The 21707-nt window shown below is 42.1% G+C and overlaps 2 protein-coding genes across 10 annotated transcripts in view; one reads left to right on the top strand and one right to left on the bottom strand.

Annotated features, from left to right (window-relative positions):
- Btg4 (BTG anti-proliferation factor 4) overlaps positions 1 to 21707 on the top strand; it is a 105841-nt gene that overhangs the window by 15615 nt on the left and 68519 nt on the right. For 5 of the 7 annotated variants that reach the window (XR_016532816.1, XR_016532817.1, XM_090319546.1 and 2 more), the window contains one exon: positions 16203 to 16298. The exons of 1 other annotated variant lie outside the window; for it this stretch is intronic. The gene's annotated coding sequence lies outside the window, so the exon portion shown is untranslated. Of the gene's footprint in view, positions 1 to 703; positions 863 to 16202; positions 16299 to 21707 lie in introns of those variants that run through there. One more of the 7 variants, XM_090319543.1, reaches the window with a different exon arrangement.
- On the bottom strand, positions 1641 to 20695 carry Layn (layilin). Of its 3 annotated transcripts, XM_090319536.1 has the most exons (8): positions 20471 to 20695; positions 19871 to 19894; positions 17166 to 17463; positions 13638 to 13795; positions 9564 to 9596; positions 8840 to 8923; positions 7041 to 7143; positions 1641 to 4408 (listed from the first exon to the last, which is right to left on the bottom strand). In XM_090319536.1, exons 1-8 carry the CDS (start codon positions 20553 to 20555, stop codon positions 4045 to 4047), a joined length of 1149 nt encoding a protein of 382 aa, XP_090175662.1. In that variant the 5' UTR covers positions 20556 to 20695; the 3' UTR covers positions 1641 to 4044. The 3 variants fall into 3 exon arrangements, with proteins under 3 accessions (XP_090175662.1, XP_090175663.1, XP_090175665.1); XM_090319537.1 differs by lacking the exon at positions 19871 to 19894; XM_090319539.1 differs by lacking the exons at positions 13638 to 13795; positions 19871 to 19894; positions 20471 to 20695 and having other exon boundaries at positions 17166 to 17359.

The raw sequence follows: 21707 nt of genomic DNA on the forward strand, positions 1-21707 counted from the left end.
TAGAGAATGTTATCCCCATTTAGCAATATAGAAACTGAGACTTCAGTAATGAACTATTTTGTTCAAGATCATAGAGCTAATAAAGAATAGGGTATAGACCTAGATACTTTGATTCTAGAACCCAGAATTTTAACTACTTTGTTGCTGAGTCTTATCTCTCCTTCATCCTTACCTCTCAGAAATTGAATAGGCAAAATTTCAATGACAGCCTAACACTGCCACCTTGTGGCAGACATAATCAAAGCAACTTTTAGCTCCTCTTACTGTTTCATGAGAAATGCCATAGGCTTTATCCCCTTTATACACCAATATAGCTAAGTAACTGCAAATTTCATTTTATTTCTCCTTTAAATAAAACACAAGATCTTTGAGAACACAGAATACAAAAGCTTTGGGCCACTGAAGAAAATTTGCTGATTAAAATATATAATTGAGGTCCAAACAGGATGGTGTACATCTATAATCTCGGCTAACAGGAGATGAAGGTCCAAGAGGATCATAGTCTAAGGCCAGCCAGGGCAAAAAGTGAAAGACTCTAGCTAAAAAAAAACCCAAGTGAAAAATAGGCTGTAATCATGACCCAATACAAACAATAACAATAAATGATAACAAGACAACTGGTCATAAAAACCCTAACGTACCTACTCAATAGGGCACTATATATTTAATAGATTTTATTTTGTTTAAACTTTCTACCTTATCTTATTCTATTTTAGAAATCATGTTTCTGCTGGTGACTTCCTCTGATGGTTCATTCTGGTCACTATTTCTTCCTGTGATTCAAATTCAGGATTTAAAAACAAGATTACTTGGAAATTAGTAACTACTTATTGTTTTCTGAGAGAAAGAATGATCTATGCAGGTAATTGCTTTGTTGTTTCTCTGTGGCTGAGTGCAATTTCCCAGGCCTTCATTTTAGTACTTATGTCCTCACCATTAGATAGTGAGGCAGGATAGAGAGATAAGATGACAGGGAAATTTAAAGTAATATCAGAAAAACAGACTCAAAAATTGGAACCAAGAAGAAAGCCAAAAAACTATACCAGCTAGCTTCTCTCCCATCTTCCTTGACATGTCAAGAAGACCTAAAGGGGCAATCTGTCTGTCTTTTCTTTTTAGGGTTAAGAAGCTGCAAAGCTCCTTGAATAGGCAAAGAGACAGAAAAGTCGGGGGCAGCTCTGGCAGATGGAAGGTCTGAAACTCACCTGTTGTCCCTCTGATTTGAGTAGCCTATATCACAGCTTGATGCTTTATAGTGTCACTGGATGCTGCTGATAGTTTTATGAGTGATTCATTATCATCTTGAATCAGAGGCTCTCAGTCATTCTCAGCCACGTGATCATGGCAAACTGGTGCACTGTGCTCAGAGATAAGTAATATGTTATCAGCAATTATAGTACCAATGCTCAAAGTACTTACCTTTAAAGAATTTCTAATTAAGGCGGGGAGTTTGGCCTAGTGGTAGAGTGCTTGCCTAGCATGCATGAAGACCTGGGTTCAATTCCTCAGTACCACATACATAGAAAAAAGCTGGAAGTGGCGCTGTGGCTCAAGTGGTAGAGCTCTAGCCTTGAGAAAGTCCAAGGACAGTGCTCAGGCCCTGAGCTCAAGCCTAGGACTGGCAAATAAATAAATAAATAAATAAGTAAAATAAAAACTTGTTAAAAAAAGAATTTCTAATTAAGAGAAAAAGTTACAAGTTCAGTATAAATAATATCCTATACTTCCACTAATCTGAGAGTAATTCTGACTGGATATCCTATCATCTAATTCTCAAATATATGTTTCCTACAAAGGAGCTAATGTCAATGCAACTGTGACAATTAGTACTCCTGGGGACTGAACCCAGGACCTGGTGCATGCTAGCCAAGCACTATTACTGAGCTACCTCCCATTTTATTTTTTATTTTAATTTTATTTTTTATTGTGATTAATAGAAGGGTTACATTATATTCACCAGATAAAATTCCCTCCCATTTTAAATGATGAAAGAGACCTACCAAATTTCCAAATGATATTAGCTCAGTGAATAACCTCAGTGTTCAGCTTTAACATAGCAAACATGTGACATTTAGAGCAAATGTTTGTTGGACAGTTATTAGATAGAAATGTACCTAGATAAGGAGGAAGAAAAAGGACATTAAATAATACACAGGGGTAAGATTGTCTGTGAGCATACACAGGATAACAATCTGTGGGTCCCAGCAGAGATGACACATGAATGACAAAGACAAGGTACTAGTCCCCTTGCTTATAACCTTGTTCCATACACAGAGTGAGAATGAGTCCTCACTTCTAGTATTTAAAGTAAGTCATTACTGTACTTCACCAGCTTCTGTTTACTTTCAAGTGTATTTTCTTCTTCCAAGACAACAGGAGTTCTTTTCAACTGAAATGGTTCAATTACCTTCTCTACCCAGGAGAAAACAGGTCCAACAGATCTTTTAGTTGAAATATTTGGGCAGTTTTACATTGGTCTGAAGGATTTGTTGTGAATATTCGACAGCCTTTGGTTGCCTAAACTGCGCTACAAAGCTGTGCTGTCAGGGTTATGGGAAGGCTGGTGTCAAGGACCAGATAAGATTCCTGCACTCACAGAGTTTGGTACCAGGGGCCCTGGTGGTGGGACACAGCACAAAATGAGAGAAATATAGAGCCAGCATGGGAAGCAAAATAGGAACCTGGACATTTTAGAGCCCATATTGTTATAAACCCCAAATCACATGTCCAAAACAGGTAGAAAAGACATTTTAGTTACCCAAAGCAGGTTAGATTGTCAGGCAATGGTTCCAGTCCACTGAACTGGTAACTCTGAGATTAGTTAACTTTGTCTAGTTTGGGGTTTCATATAGGAAACACAGACGCCAAGTTATTAAAAGGTAACATGTAAGCAGAAATGTTCCAGTGGCAGATTTGTTAAGCTGATAGAGGGAGGTTGCTGGTGGGAGTGAAATGATGGCTTTTGGAACTTCCAAGTATACATGACTGACCCTGGGCTAAGGAATTTTACTCAAGATTGGAAAACAAAAGTATTTGAAGTTTTCAAGTCTCTGAAGTAAAACTAACTCTGGGCCTGGGCGCTGTCCCCAAGCTCTTCAGCTCAAGGCTACCACCCTATCCTTGGAGCCATGGCCCCACTTCCTATTTTCTAGTGGTTAATTGGAGGTAACAGTTTCATGGACTTTAGTGCCCAGGCTGGCTTTGAACCACAATCCTCAGATCTCAGTCTCCTGAGTAGCTAGGATTACAGGCATGAGCCACCACGCCTGGCCATGATTATTGTTATTATTAGCAGTAGGTCTATGTAGCAGCAAAACAGGCACACAAACAGAATGGCATGTAGTATCGGGGTTAGAAGCACAAATAAGCTTCAAAGCAGACACACAGATTTCATGTTTAGTTCAAAAAGTATTTCCAAGATGTTTATTTCTATGTTTAGATGTCAGGAGAAAGGATAAATTCCCCACGAGACTGCAGGCAGAGGAAGAGACATAGAAACTGGCTGACATTCTGCTTCCTGCTTTTTTATTTGATTTTATTCTATGAAAACAAACAAAACAGCCCAGATATGAGAATTACTGATATGCAGCCTTCAGCTATCATACATGAGCTAAATGACTGTAGTTTCTGTCTGTTTGTGATTATGTGTGCTGTTGTGAACAGCAAGGAACATATAAACTGAAGGTGGGGTTTCCAAGCCTAACCCTTATCACTGCTACTTCAAGCACTGTCCCTTGGACATCAGATGTGACCAGTGTATTGACATTTAAATGATAATCTAATATATGCCAGGTCAAGCTTGGCACATGGGACACATCTTTGGCAAGGTGCCTTTCTCATAAAGTCAAACTGGGTGGAAGGCTGAGATAAGGAATGCAGCCAGAACTTGAGGAACCATGAGGAGTTAATAGGGATCACATGCTCAACCCCAGAAGCTGATCTAAGTGTTTAAATAGACGCTCTCTGGGCATTTTCCTCATGGAAAATAGGAGAATTTTGCTTCTAGTTTCTTTCCCATTGGTAGTTCAAGTTTGTTTACATGTCCTAGTAACCATATATCTCATTTTCCACCCATCCAGACTCCTTGCTCCTCCCCATTCTGTCAGAGGAGAACTCATAAATGTCATTGGTCACAAATCCACTTTCCAAGCTTGCCAGAGTCACAAACCCACTTTCTGAAGGGTTCACAGCCATGTTGTCATAGTCACAGGACAGGTTATCAGGAGTGGCCTCTCCTGAACACACCCGGAATGAAATATTCTTCAGATCCGGTCTAGGCTCAGCCAAATCAGCTTCACTTTGTTTTCTTATGATGTTGTAAACCTCGAGGTCTGGGCTGGCTTCTTGGTGAGGAGGGGCCCAGATGGTGTGTTGGTCTTTTGTGCCAGGGTCTTGCTGCTCCCGTTTTCTAGAAGGAAGACAATTGCCTGAGTATTTGAGATCAGAAGACCTAGACTATCTCTAGGCTTCATCCTTAAGCAGGAGGAACACTTGGCAATCACTAAGTCACAGTTCACAGCTATGTAAACCTACGTGCCAGGGTTTAGGGGAGGCTGGGATGGTAGCACCAACCAAAAAGGTGTTATGCTGAAAGTGATTACATAGCTATTGTCTACTGATGCTAGACTGGAGGTCATAGGTTGTTTTCCTGGACCCCTGGAATAGCCAAGATGGTCCAGAAATAGAAATAGGCACGCAAAAAATTAATTAGCTTTAAAAACACCTCTAAGTTGTTTGTTTGTTTTTTGGTCGTGGGACTTGAACTCTGAGCCTGGATGCTGTCCCTGAGCTTTTCAGCTCAAAGCTACCTCCCTACCCCTAAAGCCACAGTGCCACTTCTGGTGATTAATTGGATATAAGAGTCTCAGACTTTTTAGTGCCTGGGCTGGGTTTGAACCATGATCCTCAGATCTCAGCCTCCTGAGTAGCTAAGATTATAGGCGTGACCTACCAGGCCCGGCTCTAAGTTAAATTTCACATGTTTTTACATTAATATAGGTAATAAAGCAGATTAGAATTTATAATAACATTTGCTCTTATTGCCAGCAGAAATCATTTTTATATCACACCACCGTAATTATAGTTATGTTAGTGTATTTTACACTCATCTCTCCTTGAAAATGGTGACAATTATATCTACCACTAAATAAACAAGCACATATATGCATTACTGTACTACATTCACTTTTGGAAATATTTTGCTAAACTATATGACAGTGTAATTGCTTCCATGACATCTCCACGTATTTTGTTTTGTACAATTAACAGTAGCGTCCAAGGAAGAGGTCCAGAGACCTCACCAGACTAACAAAGGAGTCTGTGACCCAAGAAAGGTAAAAACCCTTGATGTAGATGGAGTCCAGCTTGAATTATAATTCCCAAGTCCTGGTAAAGGAAGGTAATTAAGAACCAACTGAAGAGTAAACATGTACACACATGCACACAGATATGCACAATGGAGTTGGAGCTAAGGCAGGAGCTTTACTACCTCAGCCATGCCTCCAGCTCCTTTTTGCTTTATTTTTCAGACATTCTCACACATTTGCCCTAGATTGGCCTCACACTCTTCTTCCTACTTATGCCTCCTGCACAGCAATGACTGCAGGTGCATGCTATCATGCCCAATTTATTTGTTATGATGGTGAGGGGTATTTTTTTGTTGTGGGCTGGCTTCAAACTGTAATCCTCTTGGTCTCTGCTTCTCATGTGGCTGGGATTACAGACATGAATGAGCCACTGTGCCCAGCCAGAAATATTTATAGTTGTTTGAACCAAATTCTACTTTTAAATTCAAAGGAAATGACTAATAAAACTTAATATAATTGCTAACATTTTGCAGTATTTAGTATGTGCCTGTTCTTCACATAGCAACTGCTTTATTCCTTACAATAAATCCTTGGAGGAAGTTACTAAATGAAATAATTTCTACACTGGAATATTATTAGCACATCTCAAATTGCTCACCAGAGGAAGTTAAAAAAAACATACACTTAAATTGAACTTTACCTTTCCTGTTGTGTAAATGGGAATACTAGTATAAAAATGTATCTGATGGCTGGGAGTATGGCCTAGTGGTAGAGTGCTTGTCTGGCATGCATGAAGCCCTGGGTTCGATTCCTCGGTATCATATACATAGAAAAAGCTGGGAGTGGTGTTGTAGCTCAAGTGATAGAGTGCTATTCTTGAGAAAACTCAATACCAGTATCTAGGCCTTGAGTTCAAGCCCTAGAACTGGACAAAAAAATGTTTGGCCTAGTGGTAGAGTGCTTGCCTAGCATGCACGAAGACCTGGGTTCGATTCCTCGGTACCCCACATACATAGCAAAAAGCCGGAAGTGGTGCTGAGGCTCAAGTGGTAGAGCTCTAGCCTTGAGAAAGTCCAAGGACAGTGCTCAGGCCCTGAGCTCAAGTCCAGGACTGGCAAAAAAAAAAAAAAATGTACCTGAGTAGTTCTGTGCACCTAAAAAGTGAGGCTCTATCTCTGGTCCTGATGGTTAACAGAGGCTGTCTGGCTCCCAAGTAGAGCTATTTTATTGTAATGTTTCTATGTGTTTCAGCTGAAAGGAACTCTGCTCTTTCCTTGAGAATGAAGAGACAGTATTGGAGGCTTACCAGAATGCTTTGAAGCAGTCATTTTCCATGTGGCCCATCAGTCATTCCTTACTCAACAGGCAGTTTTGGAATGATGACCTACATGCATGGAAGCCTGTTTACTAGGTGATACATGGATACACAGGAAGTGAAGTAGCAGAGCCTCACCCTTATAGTTTGTTGACATCTTAAACACACACACACACACACACACACACACAGACACACACACACACACCACAAATAGAATAGAAAATCACTTTCTTAGTCACAACTCAGCACAAATGCTTAGCACTTTTGAATGTTTGAGGCTGCTAGAAACTTTCCTGTCAGATCTGCAGTGGTCCTTCTCTTGGAGTGGCCATGACTTCTAATGAGGTCATCAGGCCAGTGCTCAGATCTCCGAGTTCAGAGAATGCAGAGGTTTACACAATGGTGGATTTACTTGCCTCCTTCTAGAGATCCATACTGCACACACCCCTGTGGCTACCACAAGGAGGAGGAGAAGGGGGATGCTGGAGATTAGAATGTAGGTAAGATTCAAGTCAGTGTCTAAAAAGAAAAAAATAAAAAGCACACTATCAGCAGTAGTGAGGTGTTTTTTTCTCCTCTTCCTTGTTTTCCTCCTCCTCCTCCTCCTTTGCTCTCCTTTTCCTTCTCCTTTCTCTGTTTTCAAACCAGGCTTTATTTATTTATTTTTTTTTTGGTCAGTCCTGGAGCATGAACTCAGGGCCTCAGGGCCTCAGGACCTGGGTACTGTCCTTGTTGGACACTTTTTGTTCAAGGCCGGTGCTCTGCCACTTGAGTCACAACACCACTTCTGGCTTTTTCTTAGTATGTGGTACCAAAGAATGGAACCCAGTGCTTCATGCATGCTAGGCAAGCACTTTTACCACTAGGCTATGCTCCCAGCCCCAAGTTTTAATATTCCTAAGCAACAGACTATTCCAGAGAGTGCATTAGTAGGAGGTAGTTGCAGTTGCCCAATCAGCAAAAGTTTCCAACTTCATTTAAGTGAGCGTTTTCTACTTGTACTGTTATTTTAAATATCAATGAAAAATTTAAAGTTTTGAGTCTCTTGCAAATATCTAGAGGAATGTTTGGTAATTAACTCTCCCATCCCCCCCAGAGAAGGGAGATTCTTTCCTTGTCTTTCTCCTTAATGTAGCAGAGGGTTGGGTTGACCAAGGTTTGGAGGTGAATGCCTTTCCTACCTGCTGACCCCACATTCCCAACCATCCAGAGTCTAATTTAGATTTTTTTTTCTATGTAGCTATAAACCTGACAACCATCAAAGAACAAACAAACAAAAAAACTTCAGACAGATTCCAGAGCCATAACAAGGAGATAGACACATCCTGATTGCACCCAGACAACTCACAGATGTCCCCGTTTGGCTCTGTGAATCTCTTTCATTTTGCTTCTTTTTATTTAATCCTGTATAGCAATGTTCTTAAGAATAGTGTTTTCCCGAATTTCATGAGTTGTTCTGGTGGATTACCTAGCCTGAGAGGGGTCGTGGGCACCCTGGATTTGTAACCAGTTCGTCATATGTGCAGATAGCCCATGGACTCCATGAGGGCCCTTGTGGATTGTGCCTTTAAAGATGAAGGACCTGTGCTAACTCACCATCAGAACTGAATTATAGTTCTGCAATTATTCTATCTTATGGACACAGTAGTGTGCTCAAGTAGGCAAGAAAAACGTGATTGCTTCTGTTATGCAAAAGAGTATTCTGAAGCACAGTTAAATTAAGTGGTTTTTGTTCAGAGACACCTTTCTTTGAAAGCCAGGGTTAGAGTAAGGTTGAAAGCCCATTAGCTAATGGTCTGTTTTATTTTACATTTTATGATCTAACTTTTTAGATGATTTTGTTCATTTTCTCTCTTTGTTGCACAGACATTATACATCATGGCTTGAGACTTTCTGATCTTATTTCTCTGTATCCAGTCTCCCAGTCTCCACCCTATCATTGTATCCCAATCCCCTTGACTGTAGGTACTTTCTGAGGTCTTGTCTTTAGAGTGAAAGACAGGATCTTTCACCTCTTACCTATTTTAATATAATATTCTTAATTGTTTTTAGGATAGCTGCACATTTCACATTTAATGTAGGTTTCACAAAGTCATAGATGCTTTCCCTAATTTCATGTCTAAAGGAGCTGTGGGAAGAACAGAGAATATAACACAAGTAATTTGTGCTCAAGGAAGTCCATTCACTAATTTTTCCAGGTGAGTTCTATACTCACCTTTGCTTTCTTTAACTGTTTCTTTAGCATCTTCTTTCTGTGTTTCATCTGGAAGTATGGATGTTGTTGGATCTGTTCCCTCACCTGGGAAAGAAACATATAGACCTAGAACTTGGGGAAAGGCACTATAGACCAAGTATTTTCTGAGGCTCTCCTACATCCAAAGTGGGATGTAAAAAAACAAAACAAAAAAACCCCCAAAATAAAAAAACAAAAAACAGTACCCAAACCAGTGACATTTATAAACATAGAAAAGCAATGAATTGAATTTGCTGCCCTTGAGGTTTAATTGTCTTTTATGTCTTAGTAACTCTTGCTGCCAAAGATCAAGCACCAAAACAGCCCAGAGCAATGACATTGAGCCACATGAAGTACCAAGGTGCCACAGGAAGAACCAAAGACTTACTGCTAGAATCATTAATCAGTTTGGCTCAGTCTCTTGTCTCATTAGATTAACTTATTCCATCCATATTATCAGCAATAATAAGGAACCTTCCAGATTGAATTTGTAACTGTTGCTTTTCAGATTTGACAGAAGTAGACAACAGCAGAGAGTGAACACAAGGAACAAATTATCGTAACTAGATGAGCCTTATCCTATCCAAACTATCTGTGTTCTCAGTGGTCTTTCTATAATCAGGTCAAAAGGACATTTGGCTCTAACTCTATAAAGAAGAGTTTCAAAATAGCCCAAATTAACCCCAGTCATACAAGACAGCCTTACCTTCAGGCCTTGTAGAAGGAACTGTGGGTTTCACTGCAGGAAAAAAAAGACAAAACTAATAACTAAATTTTTCTCCTGGCTGAATGACATCAGCTAGAGAATGACATTCATTTTCAATAAATTTTACTTATTATTACCAGATTATTGATTGTTACCAGACACAAGGAAATGGGTTAGTTAATTTAAAAGAAATGTTTCAGGATTTCTTCTTTTAAAAAATAGAATAGCAAAAGTCTGGTGCAATTAACTTCTGTGTTATCACATAGCTCCTACTCGATAGCTAACCCATCTTTAACAATAATCTCTATTCCTCCACTACACTCCTGACTCAAGGCATTTTATCAGTTTACATGAATGTGCTTTATAGAATTAAAACCACTGATCTCAAAGCAGTGGAATGGTTGGGGGACTGGTCAGTTCCCAGTCAGAACCTGATGACAGGCTCTGAGTTCTTCAAAATACTTCCCAAAGCCTCAGGAAAGTTAGGTTGCATAGACAATGAACGTCCATTGTATTTGCATTTGGCTGACCTCAAGTGTATTGGCAATGGGTACTTTATGCTTAATCAGATGCTTGGGAGTTCAGAAGGATGGGGGTCCATAACAGCAGGATTTGGAAATCACAGTCCTAAACCTACTCTAAAGTTTCTTTCAGAGAGAACAGAAATGTTTAATTATCTCCTCATAAGTGCGTATATGTAGATGTGATACAAACCTCATTTATCTTTAATTATATAATGACTACTGTATGATAGACTGATGTATAAAATCAAACTCAATTTTGATTATTTTGATAATTTTTTTGTTTTTGTTTTTGTTTTTTTTTTGTTGTCAGTTGTGGACCTTGGTCTCTGAGCCTAGGCACCGTCCTTGAGCTCTTCAGCTCAAGGCTATTGCCCTACCCCTGGAGCCACAACACCACTTCTGGTTTTCTAGTGGTTAATTGGAGATAAGAGTCTCACAGACTTTAGTGCCTGGGATGGCTTTGAACCATGATCCTCAAATCTCAGCCTTCTGAGTAGCTAGGATTAGAGGTGTGAACCACTGCACCTGGCAATAATGTTTTCTTATGGAAAAAAGGAAGAATATTCAACTTAGTTTTGAGGGGGCTGAAGTCTTCCCAAAGGAAATTACTTTTTTTTTTTGTTTGCCAGTCCTGGGCCTGAGCCAGGCCTAAGCACTGTCCTTGGACGTTCTCAAGGCTAGAGCTCTACCACTTGAGCCTCAGTACCACTTCTGGCTTTTTTCTAGGTATGTGGTACCGAGGAATCAAACCCAGGTCTTTGTGCATGCTACGCAAGCAAACTACCACAGGAAATTACTTTTTAACTTCTTTGGAACAATTTCAGACTTATTAAAATTTGCAAGATATCTTTTACCTTATCATTTTACCACATTTCAGTTAATTATTCTAGTCTGTCTGCTTGCCACCTACCTACCTACCTACCTACCCACTCACCCACCTACCTTTATATCTGTGTATCTGTACACATGTATCTGTAAATGTTTATATGCATCCACTTACGAACATAACTTTCTTTCAGAGAGTAAGTTGCAGATGGGGTGTCTTCCATTTGCATTCAAAAGGGAGAGGCCATTGTCTCATGTAACCACAGAACAAAAGTCAAAACCAAGAAATCCATCTTGCTATAATACTATTTTTAAAGAATCAGCCACATTAATCTTTCATTGACCTGATAATGGCAGTCATAGAAATTCATTATCATTATTGTTAGCACCATCATCATCGGGGCCATTGTAACAATCCACAGTGACTTGCTGCACTTGTTAGGAGGGAAGGTGATATTTCCCCTAAACCTGAAGAGTAAGAGTGAATTACTTAGGAAAGGGGAAAGGGTGTTCCATGCAAAGGAAACAACAGATAAGAGCTCTCATGAACTACATTGAGTGCAAAGATACTAGGATAGGGTGAGGAGAGGACTTACAGTAGTTAGAATTGAGGCTCGAGAGGAAGGATAGGTTCGATCATGTCTAAACTTTTTCAGCATTCTAAGTTGCATGAACTTATCCTGAGGAGAGGTGGCTTCTGAAAGGCAGTGTGTATATTTGTTTTCCTGCCTAATCTCTATTGGATCCATTCTCTGTTTGGGGAGAGAACCATTTCTTCACTGAACCTTATCTTTGCCCTCTAATTTTAAGGAAGCAAGATCAGAAGATGAGGGCAGAAGGAACGAGGTCATGGTATTTATTCCCCATGTCCCCTTCCCTGTCAGCATGATTTGGCAGTTGTAGCATTCTGTGGTGGTTCCTCTTATGATGCCAAGCTCTCTCTGGGTTTTGCTAAAATGATTCTCTCCCTTTGTCCCCTTTATAAAGATAGTAGTGGTAATAGTTTCCCATTGTAGCTAGTCCAAGACATTTTGCCATTTCTTGTTCTTTATCTATCTATCTTTCTTTCTCTTTCTTTTTTTCTTTCCAGTCCTGGGCTTGAGTTCAGGGCCTAAGCACTGTCGTTGGACTTTCTCAAGGCTAGAGCTCTACCACTTGAGCTACAGAACCATTACTGGCTTTTTTCTATGTATGTGGTACTGAGAATCGAACCCGGGTCTTCGTGCATGCTAGGCAAGCACTCTACCACTAGGCTAAACTCCCGGCCCCTTCCCTCCCCTTTTTTTTATACCTTTGCAAATAGCATTTTATCATATTCTCCTTATTAAACCTTGTGGGTGTACTGTCCTATTAATGTATTTAGTACATTAATAAAGGCAATGGAAAAATGAAGGAAGAATATGAATTTAAGTTCAAAAATACAAGGCTGATAATGAAAAATTTGAAAAGTCTGTTATTTAAAGAAACCATGTAGCTAACAGAGTATAATTAACAAAAGTGGCCCCTCATACCTGTAATCCTCACTCTTCAGGAGGCTGAGATTTGAGGATTATGTTCAAAGCCATCCCTGGCAGGAAAGTCCATGAGACTATCTCCAGTTAATCACAAAAAAGGCAGAAGTGACTCAAGTGGTAGAGTGCTACCCTTGAACACAAAGCTCAGAGACAGCTCCCAAGCCCAGAGTTTAAGCGCTAGGACTGGTAGGCGCCACGCACGCACACATGCACACAAATGGGGAGCCAGTTTGTAACAAGTGTTTTGCTTTTACTGTTCTGAGAAAGTGACTTGCTAAGCCAGTCATGATCTTGGTACACTTGTTTCCTGAGGCAACTCTGGATGGTAGGGAGAGCCAGATCATTTGAGAGGAGACTTTATCTGATGGGGGAACAGGGAGGGAGGGAGAACATCTTTTAGCCACAAAAAATTGCCCCCATAGCATATAGTCTATTGCAAATGACTTTAAGATAACATTATTTAGTCCTACACTAAATATAAGTAACAAGTCTTCTACTTATATCATAAAAAACTGCAGAATTGGGGCCAAGAAGCTTTGAGGTGGTGAGAAGCGTCAGGGGTAAATCAATAAGGAGTTCAAGTTTAAGTCATTTATAATAAGGGAATCTGGGAAAATTCAGAAAAATCCTTCTGATCTGGAAGCACTTGCAAATTGAATTTCTAAGTCATATCTAAAGGGGGTGGGTAGTCTGGGAAGTTAAAAGTTACTCATCAAAGTGCCTGCTGACTCTGCCCAATGGAATTGATGTGCTTTATCACGAGCCTTTAAATTCTCCCCAAATAAGCTCATATGGTTATTAGAAGACTTGTAGGAGAAATAGTTAGCTAATTCCAGGCTCCCACACATGTGGGATGACTAAGTGTTTGTGTTTGTCCAGAAAGAGGGCCTTTTTTGGATGTTCTCAGAAGACTTGCTTTATCTATTTCCTGGTCTTAGCATCTGATAACCTTTTCTTCGCTAGAATTACTCCTCAGTAAGGAAGTGTCATCATATTTCTCTTTACAAGAATTTCCCAAGTTTACTATTACTGGCATCTGCAACAAGCTTTCCCAGAAACAAAAACAAAAACAAAACCCACCACCACCAACAAAAAATACACACACAAAAAAACCCCACAACTGAAACCAAATTCTTGTTATTGGCACCTGTTTGTGAAATGGGAGAGGAGGCTAAGGATTCAGCCACATAGTTTGGGAGGGGATTTATTACCATCGGAGTATTTGCAAATGAAATTGTTCTTCATGTTGCATCGGTCATCATTCCACTGGAACATATAGGAGCCTCCGATGCCAGCAGGTGCTGATGGCTGATGGTACATGACCACGCAGACCTCGCTGCCACAGGAAGGCTCATCCACATACCAGTTCCTATAGGAAAAGGATCAACAACAGAGGTAACCAAGCATGCAGCTTTCACTTCAGAAAACAATACAGAGACACGGAGGTGCCAAAGCACTGCCAATAAGTACAACCACAGCTCTCTAATATGGATGTCACAATCAATCAACTGACATTTATCATAGCCTTTTTTCCATATGCTGTCTGCAAAGTAATTAGGAGAAACAACTAGCAGAGCTGGTCTGGATGGTCTTTTTCCCCCTTTTCTTTTCTGCCAATTATGTGTTTTGTTTCTCATTTTTTCAGAGATCAGGTGTAATGAGAAAAGGAATTGTGCGTGTCCTGTTTCCATTTTCCCTGTTTATCGACAGCCACTGCTACCTTAACAGTTCTAGATGATAGATGAGAAGTTCAAGCATCTGAACAAGTCATGCATGTCTGTCTGTCTGTCTGTCTATCTATCTATCTATCTATCTAATCTTATCTATCTATTCACACATATGTATACATATGTGTGTTGAAAGGGAGAGAGAGAAAGAAAGATAGGCTGTTAAAGCATGTGAGGCGGATGGAGACAAAGTCAGGAAAACCACTAGGTCTTTTTCAGTTTTGAAGTAATTTCCTCTTGATCAGACCCATGAGCCTCTTAGTCTCTACTGCTAGATAGCTTTGCCTCCCAAATCTCCCAGATGGGCCCCTTAGCTCTACTATCCAGTGGCCTGGATATGTGGGGCCAAAATCTTTTTGACCATCTCAGTGTGTGGGAATCCACCCCATTTGTTGATTCAGGGCTGGGCTTTGTGCTCTGCCTGGTTACTTACCTGAGCAGTTCTCTTCTGAATGGGGATCTTGCTCTGATGCTCAGACTATTTAACTAGGCACTGTTGTTCTGCCTATCTTTTCTCAGAGCCCTTCCTCAGGAAAGAGATAACTAAGAGACAGATCTTCTGCTAGTGAGAGAGTATGGCTCTGGTTTAGCTCTGTGTTGCATTCTGCCCAAAGGAAGATCCTTTGTTGTATCCCCTAGGTTGAATTTCCTGAACAATCATCTCATAGATAGATGGAATATATTCCCAGCTTATGTTTTTTGGATTTTAGCCTGTTTTCAGACTCATAAATCACTGGTAGAAGGAGAGGTTAATGGACCAGTGTGATTTTTCTGATTCCCAATCTAAGATATCTGAAAGAGTATGTGTTCATTAGATGTGATGAATACTATACCTTCATGATCTTTCCTCAAGGTCCTGTTGATTTTTTTCTACCCCCTGTTATATGGTTAGGAGAAGCCTAGATTTCCTAGAAATCTTGTAGAATACTACAGTGGTCCATTATATTGCTGACATCTTGACATGGACCTGATGAACAACAAGTAGATAATATATTGAAGGACTTAGTAAGACTCATGTACTTCTAAGGGTTAGAGAGAAACCCTATAACTATTCAAGAACAAGCTACTTTTTAGTATATAAAGATGCTTAGTGATCCAGAGAATACTAGAACATTCCTTTCAAGTTAAAAGACTATTTTATCTGTTCCTAAAGGGGACAGAGATTCATCTGGGCATTTGATTTGCCTTTCCTGCCTCTGGAGCTTAGGCAGCACCCTATCCAAAGGTGTATTTAAATAACATCTTATTAGACAAGGGGACCTGTTTCATAGCAAAGAAGGTAAAGGGCATGGGTAACAGGCCATGGCATTTACTGAAGCTGTAAGTTTGCCAAAGTAATTGAATAGTTTGTTGAAAGTATACTTGAAACACCATCTTAGAAGGAGTGTTATGGGTGGGTTATCACCTCCATAAAGCCCTATATACTTTAAACTAGTGATTTAAACAGTACTTCTGTATTTATAAGAGTAGAATATATGATTCTGATCAATGAACAAAAGCAGGAATACCATCAGTGGTAGTATACCACTGGAGAGAATTGGTACTCCTTATCTCTGTAATGGCAGGCTTTGGGAGTTTAGAGGCACTTATTTCCAAGGGGGAAATATTTCTAGAAGACATAGCAGAAATCTTATTGTATTAGAATCCTTGTGTCCAGGGATCAGCAGTCAAGAAATATCATTATAATGACAGGAGGTAGGTAACTAATCATAAAGAGGAGCTAGGTTTCCTATTATATGTTATGGGCAGGGAGAAGACTCCTAAGTTATCTACTTGGGTATCTCTTGGTACTCATGTCTCAGTTTTGATAATCAGCGGGAAAGTACATTACAGCCTAAGAAGTTCTAGGTGACTGGGCCCTCAGACATTTCACAGATAAGGATTTTGTTATGCTACTAGGTCAGCCATGGAGACCAATATGGGGGTCAGTGTGGGAATCTGAACTGAAAACTAGATCAGTAAATATTCATTGTGGATCTGAGACATTGTACAGTGAGAGATATATACTTGAGTTCATCTACTAATTTTCCTTTTCTGTTTCCCATGAAGAGAAGCCCATGAACACCCTGGAGGAGTTTCTCCCAAACTTATCTGATCAGCATAATGGGTAGACAGCAACAGATGCTATTTTCTTAGATGCAACAGGTAAAATACATGTTTTAAGTTTCATCTTTTTGTCTGATAACGACTTTAGATGTTTTTCCATATGATTACACCCATGATTTTCTGTTTTATGATTTTGCTGCTTTATCTTTTGGGGTAAGTGAAAAAAATCTTTTGATGGCAACTCTTTAAAACAAAAGTATTAGCTAAGTTATATTTGTAGACATGTCTCTAGTATTATGTCGTCTCCTTAGTCTTGATGCTTTTAAATGTTAGCCATTGAATTTTTTTGGTATTTAAAAAATGTTTTTGCCAGTCCTGGGGCTTAATTCAGGTCCTGAGCACCGTCGTTGGGCTTTCTCAAGACTAGAGTTCTACCTTGAGCCACAGCACCATTTCCAACTTTTTTTTTTTCTATGTATGATACCAAGGAATCAAACCCTGGTCTTTGTGTATGCTAGGCAAGCACTCCACCCTTAGGCCAAACTCCTGGGCTGCCATTGAATTTTGGGGGGAGAGATGATGGCAAAGCATGCCATGGTGTGGTGTGAGTCAGCACCCGTATCTTGGTGGTATAAATTTAGAAGGGTCTTGTAGATTACAGCTTTCCTCGACTTGGATTGTTTCTCATCAGGGTTTTCTGTGTTTACGGTAGTCTCTTCTTGACTCAAGAGAAAGGCCAGACAGCCAGAACCACTGACTTACAACCTTCTCATCACACTACTTTGGTCAGTCATTGGGCATTCTGGTATGACTGCCCTGCCCTCCATCCCCTCTCACCTTTCTTCCCAGCCAGGCTTTGCCTGGCTAGGTCTCCTTTCTTTCCCCCATGGATGTGTCATATCCCATCCAGCCTGCCTCTTTCTGAGTTATGTCAAGGGAGTCAATCCTATGGAAGCACACACGTACCTAAATTTTGATGTACTGCCATCAGTCCAAGCATAAAGGTCCTGGCAGGCTGTGCTGTTGCTTTTTTTCTCCTCATGCCTCCTAAGTCCAATCCAGAAGTCACCATCAGATGCCAAGAGGTTTTCAATGAACTTTTCTATCAGTCTCTGCTCATCTTCAGACTCAATGCTAACTAGCTGGCCCCCATCCCATCTGCAGGCTTCTTTAGCTTCCTCAAAGTTCAGCCTTCGAGAAACATCATGGAAATAAATGACTTTATAGCAAGGCCTCCGGGTCCCTCCTCGGCAGATCAGCTGCCCTAGAGAGAGAAAGAAAAAAGAAAGAAAGAAAGAAAGCAACCATTTTATGTTCCCACCAAAAGTATACCAGGGGAGGGTTACTCAGAGGCATCTCTGAGGATGACCTCTGACTAGGAGTCTGAGTATTCATCAATAGAGGATTGTCATGTCAGTTAGGATTCCCAGAGGAAATCAACACTCCTTCTAGCATATAGTTGTAGTAATTTAAACTCTGATGTCCATATTATGGAAGGATACTATATTTTATTTACTCTACTACAGATTCTTAAAAAAACTAGACATTTTTATCTTTTAAAAAAGATTTATGACTTCACTTAAGGCACACAAGGAACACTTTTATGCCATTAGGGAATCTCAGGAGATTAGTGTAGCTTAAAGTGAATATCTCTATTAAGTGGTACTTTTAGGTAACAAGAGGCTTCCTAAAGTTTCTGACCCACCTAGATACTAGCAGGGTAATTCAGTCTCTTCTGTGAGAAGAATCTAAGAGCATCAGATACTTGGGCTTCTCTTCTACTGGCAGTCCTCTGACCTAAAGACAACACCTAAGGCATATTGGACTTTTCCTGTGTGCCATAAACAATGATGAGGGCTTTATATTTACATGCATACTTTATCTCATTTGATAATAACCATCCTGGGATATAGATACTATTTATTTTATTTTATTTTTTATTGTCTGGATAATGTATAGAGGGGTTATAGTTACATTGTCCAGATAATAAGTGCATTACTTCTCTCACATTGATACCCCTTCTCATGTTTTTGTCCCCATTTCTCTCCCCCCACCTCCTCCCAAAGATAGAGATACTATTTATGACCCATTTTACAATTGAGAAGACTGAGGCTCTGGGAAATTAAGTCATTTTGTTTAAAGTCAAAGAGCTATCAGTAGCAGCAGCTGAGTCAGAATCCAGATCTGATCACAAGATCATCCCAGCACCACTTTACCTCAGGTTCAGGTTGCTCTGAGAAGAACCCATACAATGTACCTCATCTGACTAATACTTTAAGACTATTTCAGACAAATTTGCTGGGCAATGAGTAACAACAAATGGTTCATCGGCACACACTGTTCTCACTTTTATCTGAATGATTGAAGTCTTGCTGCAGCCAAAATCTTAGTCGCATTACTTTTTCATTGAGTGACTATTTACTGAGTGTATCCTCTTTGCGTGGCACTGTGCTAGTGGCTGGGAATACAGCAACAAATGCCAGATCCTAGTCCACAGGATTACACAGCATTTGCTTCTTGATCCAAGTGTGCAAAATGAAAACCACATCACAATAAGAAGATTAGTCCTGCAAGAAAAGAGCCAAATTATGGCTGTGGGTGTGAATTTTTGTCACAAAATAAAGGGTGAAGGATTTGGGTTGGAAATCTCTTCCCAGACCTTCTGGAATGTTCTCATTCCTCCAACTTGTTTTGCAGTTGTGCAGGGAGCCAGATAACTTAAAAAAAAATTATTGTCAGTGCTGTCCAGAATACAAGAGAAGGAGGCCACAGTTAATGATACTGTTAGCGCTAACTGGGAATGAATACATACAGATGGTCCAGAAAGCTCCAGTGAATCTTTATTTTCACCTCTCATCACTTTTCTAAAGAAATTTTCAACAAGGAAGAAGCTGAAAGAATTTTGCACCTCCTCCCCATTACCCTGGCTGTTGGCTGCTAAATAGGGAATCTCTGAAAGGATAGGCCCACCAGCAAATTAGGAGAGCTCAAAACTGGATGTTGCCAGCGTCTGAGGCTGCCGTGAAGCCTGCAGAGGAGGCTGTCCTGGCCAAGTTTTTATGATTACTTGCAGGGGTTCCAAACCTGGCAGCAGGGGAAAGATAAGTGAGGCCTCAGGAACACCCCCAACCTGACCATTCGCATAAGCTGGAGTTGGATTTTCTGGCAGCTCCTACTTTTCCACTGGATTGTCAAGGGAAAACATAACACCTCAGTGGAGTTTCCTGCATGATCCAGCCTGGCCGCATATACCCTGTCTGCGAGTGAGTGCCAGAGCTGGACAGATGCCCGAGGGCCCATCTGGTTCTCCTGTCTCCAGGAAGTGTCTTTCTCTTCCCATCTGCAGGAAAGGGAAGGGGGAGGAAGCTTCTGCCCTCCCCTCACCCCAACCACCCAGCTTCTGCAGCCCTTAGTCGTTTAGCGGTTCAGGTCGGTCCCCCCCGCCCCTCCCCTTTTCTTTTGCTGTCGTGACACCACCTCTAGGTTCGTTAATCAACTCCACGAGTTGAGATTCGGGAGTAGGTTCCAGTTTTCTGCGGCCCTCTTGGCCAAGGTGTTGGCGCCTAAGAAGGGAACCCAGAAACGGTGCAGCTGTTCGCCGCCGCCCCCCTCCCAGGCCCCCAACCCGGCCAGCGGAACAGTTGGAAGAGGCAAGAAGCTAAACACGGTACCTCCTCTGGGGTCCAGATCCGAGTCTGCTGTGACGGGACAGAAGGAAGGAAGCGGAGAGTCATTTCCCGGAGCCAGGCGGGGCTCGTCCCGCTAACTAGGTTGTCTTCCCCGTCCCGGAGCGCTCCGGGGGCGGGCGCCGGAGCCAGCCGTCCCCCCTCCCGCCGGGAGAGACTGAGACCGGGACGAGCGCACCCCCACCCCGCCCCCCGCACGCGGGTGCCCCGATCGGGGTCTGGACACTCCCGCGCTGCTTCCCGCGGGACCCGGACCGGGACCCCTCCGAGAGGGGCCCGCAGCAGCGAGTTTGCCCACCTCCCCACCCTGCCTCCCACCCACCCTGGCCCACTGGTCGGAAGTTCCCGGACACCCAAGGGACTGGCCGTCTCAGGAAGTCTCCCAAAGCGAGCACTTGTTCCCACAACCCCGGCAATCCGGGGGCGCTGATCCAGGAGCAGAGCACGGGTGGGGAAAGCAGGGACGTAGAGGTACCCCCCTCCCGACCCCTCAGACCAAAGAAGGGCACTGGTGGCCCTGTAAAGGGTCAGCCGCAGCTAGCGCGCTCTGGGCGCACAGCCTGCTCGCGGCTCCCCAGCACTCACCGCTTAGCAGGCGACCCTTGGCGCCCCGAGGCCCCGCCAGCAGCGCGGCCAGCAGCACAGCCCCGAGGGCAGCTCCCGCTGGCATGGCTGAGACTCCCGGTGCACCCTTCCACTCCCCGGCACTACCGTGCGGAGAAGCCAGTGCACAGACAGATGGACAGATCGCTGCGTGCACAACGACTGCAACCGAGGCTGCAGCATCTCCCACAGACAGACTGCCAGGGACTCCGCACTGGGAGGAGTCCAGGAGGGTGCATGGTCAGTCTGGTGCCCTCCACTTCCTGAGACGTCACTGCGGGGGGCGGGCCACCTCGAGGGCTAGCCGGCCCTGGACAGCCTCCTCCTGCAGGCTAGGCGCCAGACCCTGCCCACAGAAGGACAACTAGTGGTAGAGAGGGCTAGCTCCGCGTGCCCTGCCTCCAGTCATCCAGGAAATGGGGTGGCTTTCCTAAAATTGGATGAAGAACTTAGTATGGCCCCAAACAGTACCACATCTTGCTTCCTGGCTCATGTTGAGCCTGAGTGTGGGCTGAAGGGAGAGGGAAAGTAAAGCACTTACTGGGGCTCAGTAGGCGTTCTGGGCTACTCTTGGGACAGGAGGGAATGCAGGTCAGATGCTCACACATGCAGTGTGCCCCAGTGCTCATCAACGGCCGAGTTAGAGCTGTTCTGGCTGAGAAGAGAGAGGCTACCACCGGAAATGAAAGATTGTCCCAGATCTCAGCAAGAAAATAATTCTGATTTTTGCTGGACACATGTTAGGAAGTGTGAGTGGAGTTTACGGTCAGCCTTCGATGGTAGAAGAAGATCCCTCTCTTCCAGGAAGGAAAGACTTCATTTCACCTGCAGAACCTTTTCTGGTCAATTTAGGTCTCAAACTCCCACAATAGCTGTGTTTTATATTTGTTTCTTATAATAAAAATATTTTCAGGTATATTCAAATAATAAAGTGAGCCTTCCAGAGGTGAAGGCATCAAGTAGCAGAAGGTGAATCTGGGCTCCTTTTCCTCCATAGTACTCTGTTCTGAAGCATTGCAGAAACCTGGTGTGGGCCATGGATTTCTGGATTTGGACTCCAGTTTGTTTCTGCTTATCTACCCACTCAGATTGTCAGAACAACAGTCAAGAAAACAGTAATGCGTCTAAGCTGTTGAGCCACTACCATTCTAGACAAACAGGTCTGGAATAAACCTGGGGCAGAGAGGGAGCTGTCTGGGCACAAATTGCAGATATGAGG

The sequence above is a fragment of the Megascapheus bottae genome, chromosome 27, assembly GCF_031878675.1.
Source record: "Megascapheus bottae isolate mThoBot1 chromosome 27, mThoBot2.hap1, whole genome shotgun sequence".
Classification (NCBI taxonomy): domain Eukaryota; kingdom Metazoa; phylum Chordata; class Mammalia; order Rodentia; family Geomyidae; genus Megascapheus; species Megascapheus bottae.